Source organism: Nicotiana tomentosiformis, chromosome 7 (genome assembly GCF_000390325.3).
Source record: "Nicotiana tomentosiformis chromosome 7, ASM39032v3, whole genome shotgun sequence".
Taxonomy (NCBI): domain Eukaryota; kingdom Viridiplantae; phylum Streptophyta; class Magnoliopsida; order Solanales; family Solanaceae; genus Nicotiana; species Nicotiana tomentosiformis.
Genome location: NC_090818.1, coordinates 107,358,331 through 107,367,322, shown reverse-complemented (window position 1 = coordinate 107,367,322; position 8,992 = coordinate 107,358,331). Strand labels below are relative to the sequence as shown.

The window sequence follows — 8,992 nt, the reverse complement described above, 5'->3', positions numbered from 1 at the left end:
GAAAATTGGGCTATTCGTGCACAAATTTAAAAAACCGGGTCAAAAAATAAATAGTGCAAAAAAAAAAAAAAAATATCCGTGAAAATCACCCATTTAACTAGAAGATTCTTGGACTTTTTCACCTTCTGAAATCCATTGCAATCTAGCAAACCTTATTTGGGATTTTGAATAAATATTGGTCTTGGTTTTCTAAGATTTATAGAAATTTAATACTGTCCATATACATAGTCAAGCAAGAAAAGAATAAGAGCTCCATTTTTTAATGCAAGCTTACTTGTACTACATATATAAGTAATATACAGTGAAAAATTCAAAAATAGTCATATTTACAAGTGGCTATTGAAAATAGCCACGGTTTTAAAAGTAATCAAAATTTAATCACTTTTAATATAAAGATAAATTTGAACTAAAACACTGTTCAAAATCCGAAAAATATTCCAGTATAACATACTGGAGTTCCAGTATAATATATCGGCCAGCATAATATGCTGGAAGTTCATACACAAGTGCTCCAATATCCAGTATATTATGCTGGAACTTTCTGTGTGTTGGAGTTCCAGCATAATATGCTGGAAGTTCATACACATATGTACCAATCTCTAGTATATTATGCTGGACCGGTCCGTGTTGTAGAAAAATAGTGGCTATTTTTCAATAACTTTGCAAACGCTGGCTATTTTTAAATTATCAATCCGAAAATTGGCTAGCTCATGCTATTTTTACTAATATACAGTATTATCATTTTAGATCGATGCCTTTACCTGTACATATGAGCGACTTATGTGCTTATGTCCACCCACTATTTTAGATGCTTACCTGATAATCTAAGCTAGCGTTTTAGCCATAAATTTTCAAATTTGTTTTTAAAATTTTGATTTGGGTGAAGTTTGATTTGAAGATGAAAATCTATTTGGACATAATTTTTCAAAACATATTTCACTTTTTTTTTTTTGAAAAAACATGAAATGTGACTTACACCATAAGTTCTAAAAACTATAAAAAAAAAAAAAAAAAAACCAATAATACCAACCAAACAAACAAACTTGTTAATCCTGTATATGCAGAACCTTCATCGATGCTATTCATTATTAGTATCAGAAATCATAGTCCTGAACATAGATAAGTTTGGCACAAAATTATAATAATGAATTACATAATGCACTATCCTAAAATCATAACCTTATATTTTACTAAACTGCTAATAACACAATTACTAGCCACTATAATTCGTCAAATTGTAATAATATTACAAGATCCATCATTCCAAAAGAAAACGATACTATCAACTGCTGGTGGATTAGTTGGGTCATAATAGATAGTGAGCTTTTTCATAAAATACAAAAGCTTAGGGTAATTTTTAAAATTGTTAAAAAATCAACAGTAGTATTTTGGACCAAATACATGTCTAGAGCTAGTTTTGGGATTTGAAAATTTTGTTTTCAAAATCTGTCAAAACATGGATAAAATCTATAAACAAACATGTTTTGCCAAAAATAAATTGGAAAAAACTTGGCAAAATCTATGGCCAAAACGGGGCTAAATATCTCGAGAACAATAAGATGATTTATGTGCTTATGTCACCCACTATTTCGTCAAATTATATGTGGCTTGCTTTTCTTGCCTTTTTCCAATTCGATGAGGAAATTCATATGATTAATAATTGTATAATCACTGACTAACTAACAAATTAAAACAGTAACTCCAGACACTTCTTGTATGTGACTTGCTGGGGGCTGGGGCTAAGCTAGCTTTTTCTAACAAGTATTAATTCTGAACAGCATAATCTTAATATAAACATATATTTGATTTTCTTTTTCTTTTTTTGCATATATATAAGTAATTGAATTTACAGAACTCCTCCTAGATTCGCAATTTTATTCAAACACGTAATCCGAAACTTCATAAGATGAACGAGGATGTGTTCATTTGGGAGAGCGAGCTCGGTAAAAAGCAAGCAACTCATCTCTTGGAGGTAGAGATTCCTTGACTTGGCTGCAGTTAATGTACTCATCTCTCCACTTCGAAAAATTTGGAAATTTTTCACTAGTCACTAAAACAACTCCAGAGACTTCTTCAAAAACTCCTAGCCAAAATCCCACCAAATTTGCAGCAATATCAGCAAAACCAAATTTGTCACCCGCAAAGAACTTCTTATCCTTGAGCTCATTGTCAAGAACTTTCAGCATCTCATAAACTTCCTCTTTACCTTTCTCTTGCTCCTCTCCTTTGCGAAGGAAAGTATTCACTACTGCAGTCACCTGCAAAACACTCTTAACTTAACAACAACAATGACAATACTACGTCTCAGTCACAAGGTAGAGTCGATTACGTACATATATAAATTCTCATTAACAACGTCGCTCCTTTTAAATCCGCGCCATAGCTATACAAAATGATGAAAAGTATTCCAAACTCTCTATATTTTTTACTGACATATGAAAATGATATGATTAAAAAAATTCTAGAAAATATAAGACCCGAGTAAACGTACTAACATCATTAAAACATATTCTCAACTAATTGATACCACTTATATAGAGATCTTGTGTTTCATTGTGCCGTATTTATTTCCGTAACATGTGCATGGATTAAGAGATATTGTAGGTATTTTTGAAGCAACTTTTTTTCGTACGATTTTAATTCTATCTTGTCACCTTATAACACCTCCACTATAATGGTTTCACACTTACGGATATGTTGATCTAAACATTGACACATGACATGACAGCCATCATATATGAAATAAAACAATATTCAAAATAACTTTAGTCTCAAATAAAGTTTACTAAATTATGCAGATAGATATTTACCTTATCGTCAAGGAACTTAGCCCAGAAACGAGCTAAAGCTCGGTTATAAGGGTCTTTAGGCAAAATGGAAGGGCCTTCAAAAGTCTCATCAATGTATTCAAGAATGACCATAGACTCAACAATGGGTTTTCCATTGTGAATGAGAACAGGGACTTTTTTATGAACAGGATTGGATTGAAGAAGTAGAGAACTCTTGTTATCTCGATCTTCTTCTATATATTCATATTTCACGCCCTTTATCTTTAGAGCCCACTCAACTCTGTGACTAAATGGGCTACACCAAAAACCTAGCAACTTCACTTCTGCCATCTCACAACTTTGGTTCTCAATTCTTTGCTAATTACTATGTTAAGCAATTTCCAGTGGTGGTTCTCTCTTGAATTGTGGTATTCTTTTATAGGAGGAGAAATCAAGGAAGTGTCTTACCAACCAAATATATGATTTAATGTTTCTTTCTTGAGAATTTAATGTTTCCATATTGACCGAATACTTTTAATAAGTATAAGTCTCAAAATATGAGGGAGTGGTTGAAGGTTCATATTTTTCCTATTTTCTTTATAATTATTCTTATATTTTATTTGTGCTAGCCTGGTGCCAAACAATGTCTAAGAGTTGAAAAGACAAATGATTATTAAATTAAATCATGCTTGTCCAAGACGTAAAAGACATACGTAAGCACTTAGCTAATTACTCTACTTTGACTCATCTCCCAGAGATTCTCTCAAAGGTTATGCTACTCTAATGATTTCATGTACAAGAAATTTTTAACAAATGTTTCGAATTGAGTTATGTGAATGAAAGAAATTTATATCGGGAGTACTTTTTCCTTTAACGATGTGTATATAAATTAATCGGGGTAATGAATACCATACACATGAGTCTACCAAAAAAACAAAGGAACAAATTCTACACATTATAATAGGAATATCTCTTTTGTGGTACAAGATACATGGACGGATCCCGTCCTTTGGTACCAGGTTCAAGTGAATCCAGTAATTTCATTGTGAAGATACGAACCCATAACCTTGAAAAAATAATGAGTTCAATTTTAAAAACCCATTATTTAGCTTCCGGACTCTCATTGTGATACTAGCTTAAATTCTCAAAGAGTATGTTTTTGTTGTAATATTTGCTAATTATGCGGAAGTTTAGTTGGTTGAAGGAGCTCATATGAATGTTGTAATGTAGCGCCTAGTAGGTTGGTGGAAGTATCTTCCTTTTGTGTATTGACATCTATGTAAAGTATGCCACATTTTGACTAAAATTTACAGTAATATATATATTCCAGTAACTCTTTTAAATATTGTAAGTTGAACCAAATTTTGACTATAATTTTAGCATTCATATATTCACTTTTTCCGCAAATTTTATCAAACATTGTTGATATCAAACAACATAAGCTGCAATTTTAGGTTCATCAGTATTACCTACAACAAAACACTTGAACAAAATACATAAAGTGATATGTTCTCTAGTGAGCCCTTTTCTTCATGGTTTGCATCTTTCTTTGTTTCAGAAGTTGGGTTTTCAGTAGTAGCATTTGTTCCCTTCCATCTCAATCCAGGTAGCTTGAATCCAAGATCAATATTTGTAAATGATGCACTTTTTAATTGTCTCCCACTATGGCTAACTATTTCACTTGGTCTTCCTGTCGGTAAAATTCAGAATTGCATAAACAGAATAATATACATAAATAACTTGTGAAATAACTATCATATAAAGATGTGAAAAAGCTTACATCAAGGACTTGTCTACCAAATTGCATGTCTGTAAATACCAAATCTTATTTTTCTTGTTCTTTTTTCTAACAACAGTAGAAACAGATCTTGTAGCAGTATCAAGAGAAGCAGTAGTTGCAAAGCTAGCAACTGCACTTACTGCATATACAGCTATACTTGTAGAATTAGAACCAGCTCCCCTTCCCCTTCATCGAGCAGTTCCCCTTCCCCTTCATTTGCCAACTCCTATTCCCAATCCCCTTCCTCTGCATCTCCCAATTGAACTTGTATCTCTAACTCTTGTAGTATCTTGACACAAAAAGGATGGACCACTGAATTGTTGAGAAGCAGGTTGACTCATTGCCCTTGCTTCAGTAGTGGTACTAGATATTGACTGATTATCCTTGCTTCAATTGTTGTTCTTGGTCTTTCTTATGTCTATACATAACAAAAAGGGTCAGAAGAGAAATAGTAATCGGATTAATGAAAATAAAGAAAAGCATGTACATACCACTAATTTGTACCCTTTTTTGTTGTGGCCAACTTGGTGTCAGTTAGAACATGTCATCTTGGCTCCTTTCTTTGATACTTTCCCGCATTTCTTTTTTCTTGGTCTATTTTTGTCCTTTGGTCTACCGGGCATTAGTTTAACTTCAGATGCCTTTGCTGATGGGTTCTTTGATTTGGCCATATTTTCATATTGGGGATTGGTTGAATGAAGTACTTGTAAGCATTTAAGTATGTATATTTTCTGTATCAATACTCAACAAGACCCTTGTAAAAATTTAAAATGAAACAAGTCAAGAATGCATAGTTACATGATAAAAAACTAATAGGCAAAATGTTTAATATAGTACCTTTTATATGTCTGACATTACTGTTAATCCATCTCTACACCAAGCTTCAACTCCTGAATGAGATGGCTTAAGAACCAACTTCAAGAATATTTAGTTTTTTGGTCAATAATTGTCTAGGCTATTGGATACATTTGCTCGTTCTCATTCTTTCCAATAGCAACTAATAGTTGTCCCTTACAAGCCCCCTTCAAAAAATAACCATCTAACCCTATGATTCTCCTACAACCTTCTAATGACCCCTTCTTCAACGTATCAAAACATACATAGAAATAATATACATAAAAAATACCTGAACAAATATTTTTAGGGACTGCCTCATTATCGGTTCTGACCCAACAAGAAGTCCCATGATTTGTACTCATAATGATATCAACATAATCCAATAGTTTTGAAAACTCAAGAGTCCAGTCACCCATGAACTTACTAAAAACACTAATTTTTTCCCTATAACCGACTAATCTTCCCACCTACAAATGACACTCTTTTCTTAGCAGCTCCTCTAATGTCATGTTGAGAGATTATTCTGTCCTTGAACTTCCTAGTAATATATTTGGCCGAGCATAACTTGTTCATGTTCGTTGTATTATATATATGTGCAGGATAGTACCTTTTCACAGAAAAATCTCTTGAATCTTTATCAACATTAGCATGGATTTTTCACTTACACAACTTTTCTTTGTATTTTACCCTTACTCTATGTAGTTCATTTGGTCTTAGAGTTAATTAAACCTTCTCCTGAATAGCATAGTCAGCCACAACTTATCTAAAATTATTTACATTTTCAAATATCATACCTAATTCAAATAAAGCATACTTGGTCGTTCATCATACCATAACTTTCTGCTTCTTCTGGAAGATAAATCAACACTCGGTTATGCAAGAACATCTAAGTCTTAACCAATGTCTTCACTAGCATCATCTATGTCTTCACTAGCATCATCTGATTAGTCAATGAAATCTTCATCACTACTTAACTTTCCAAACAAATATGCCTTTCTTATCCATCCCTAAATCCTCAAATCCATTATCTACCCTAGCTTCCCCAAGCTTCAGTTCTTAAAGGATATTAGATTTCCTATATTTTTGGTCTTCCATTCACTTATTTTTTGTTTCCTAGCAGCCTCTCTGAAAGTTCTCAATTCCTCATCAACTTTACTGTTATCCTCATCAGAATATTCTCCAAGTTATCTTTTTCAAAGTCTTCATTGTCACTATTATCTTTTTTCGTAACGACCTGGCCATTTATTTTAATTATTTTAGCCCCGATCCCATAAATTATTCTTTTTCTATGCTATATTGTGGTTATGTAACTTGCCGGGGTGATTGGTTTTGATTTCGGGTGAGTTTCAGAGTGAAATGAGACACATAGTCCTTAAATTAAAGGTTTAAGTCATAGGAGTTGATCATAGTTCTACTTATATGAAGATGACTCCGGAATAGAGTTTTGACGGTTCCAATAGTTTCGTAGGGTGATTTTAATCTTAGGAGCATGTCCGGATGTTGATTTGGAGGTCCGTAGGTCATTTCAGCGTGAATTGACGAAAGTTGGAAGATTTTGGAAAGTTGACCGGGAGTGGACTTTATTGATATCGGGGTCGGATCCTCATTTCGAAAATTAAAATAGGTCTGTAATGTAAATTATGATTTGCGTGCAAAATTTGAGGTAAATCGGAGTCGTTTTGATATGAATCGGCGTTGGTTTCGGAATTCAAAAATTCATATTTTCTTAGGCTTGAATTTGGGTTGCGATTCATAGAATTTACATTATTTGATGTGATTGTAGTCCTCGAGTAGGTTCGTTATGTGTTTTGGAACTTGTTGATATTTATGGATGGGTCTCGGGAGCCTCGGATATGAATCAGATGGAAATCAGATCATTTTTTTTGATTTATTGTTCTGCTGAAGCTGGGCAGTTCTGGTCTCATCGCACCTGCAGAGGGATTAACCGCAATTGCGGGCTCCCAAAAATGAGATGGTAATCAAAGGTGGGAAAATGGCTTAGCCCAGCTGAGATCGCAGGTGCGAGGAGTGGACCACATCTGCGCGTCTGCAGGTGCGGAGAAGTGGTCGGAGATCCGGAAGAGGCTGCTTGGTCGCCCTTCACACAAGCGGAGAATACTCCGCATGAGCGCACTCGCAGGTGCGATGTCTTGTCCGCAGAAGTGGAGTTCCTGAGTTAAGTGAAATCTGCACATGCGATAGAAATTTCGCAGGTGCGGAGCCGCAGATGCGGCAGTAATGATCGCATGTGCGATTTAACTAGGCAGAAAATGGGAGAATTCAAGGGTTTGATTCATAATTTATTTTGGGACTTAGAGAGATCGGTTTGAGGCAAAATTTTGAGGGATTTTCAGAGAGAACTTTGGGGTAAGGAATTCTAACTCTTTTTTGATTAATTCATGAAATTATTTAATTAGTGCGTTGGAGTTGGAAATTGGAAAAAATTGGTAGAAACTCCTTAGGCTAAATTTTTGAGTTTTGAAAGGCGAATTGAGGTCTGATTTGAATAATTCTTGTATGATTGGACTTGATATCGAATAGGTGTTCGGTTTTAGAATTTTGGTCGGGCTCCAAGATGCGGTCCCGGGGTGACTTTTTGGGTCGATTTTTGAATTCTTTGCAAAGATCGTAATTTTATTGTTTAAATTAGTTTCTTATAATTATATTTATAGTATGAAATTATTTTGGCTAGATTTGAGCCATTCGAAGTTGAAAATCGAGGAAAAGGCCTTCTAGTTGACTGATTTAGTGTGGTTTGAGGTAAGTAACTTGTCTAACCTTGTGTGGGGGGAAATTTCCCTTACGATTTGGTATTGTTGTGATAATTGTAATATGTGAAGGCCATGTATGCAAGGTGACGAGTGTGTACACGGGACTAAATGTTGAAATTCTGATTTTTTAGCTATGTAGTTTCCTTTCATGCTTTAATTGAGTTACTTTAATATGTTATAGTCACCATATTTAGTCTAATTTTACATGTCTACTTGTCTTATCTCTTATTTACAACTTGTCCTACATGTTTAGTTACATTACTTGCTTTCTTTTATTCCGTATTCATTAGTTAACTGTTGGATTCTTTACCTGAAATTTATATTCTTAGAATATCTTGTTGTTGAATTTGGTATTGAGTTGCAAATGCGTGGTTTCTATTAAGGCAAAGTGTAAGTTGTGAAATATCATTTTGTTGAGTTACTCTCCGGTTGATATTGTTGAGACCTTGTATACATTGTGGTTGAGACGTGGCTTCCTTATTGTGAAATTCTGTTATTTGTTGGCTTTTTCTGGCAAGTTGTGATATTGGGCTCTTGAGGTGCGAATTATGATACGTTGTAATATTGATACGCATGCAGTGGTATAAGGTCTGGGTGTTGAAACGCATGCGATGAGATAAGGTGGGCTTGATACACGTGGCTAGTAGGGGAACTACTAGAAGTCATGCGGTGTAATAAGGTGGGCTAAAACGCGGGATGCTATTTCAGATGAAATGATTTTTAAAACCAAATGTAAAGGCTCCCGCGGTGATATAAGGAAAGATTGCGAGTTACTTTTATGATTTAGGACTACGAGGCGGTACCTCAGTAGTGGCTCTTATTAATCTTTCTTTATT

The 8,992-nt window shown here is 34.3% G+C and overlaps 1 protein-coding gene across 1 annotated transcript; it reads right to left on the bottom strand.

Moving 5' to 3' along the window:
* Window positions 1-1,780: 1,780 nt before the first annotated feature.
* Window positions 1,781-3,220, bottom strand: LOC104119530 (probable glutathione S-transferase). Its single transcript, XM_009631052.4, has 2 exons — window positions 2,811-3,220; window positions 1,781-2,258 (listed from the first exon to the last, which is right to left on the bottom strand). The coding sequence occupies exons 1-2, from the start codon at window positions 3,117-3,119 to the stop codon at window positions 1,923-1,925; spliced, it is 645 nt and encodes a 214-aa protein (XP_009629347.1). The 5' UTR covers window positions 3,120-3,220; the 3' UTR covers window positions 1,781-1,922.
* Window positions 3,221-8,992: the final 5,772 nt, after the last annotated feature.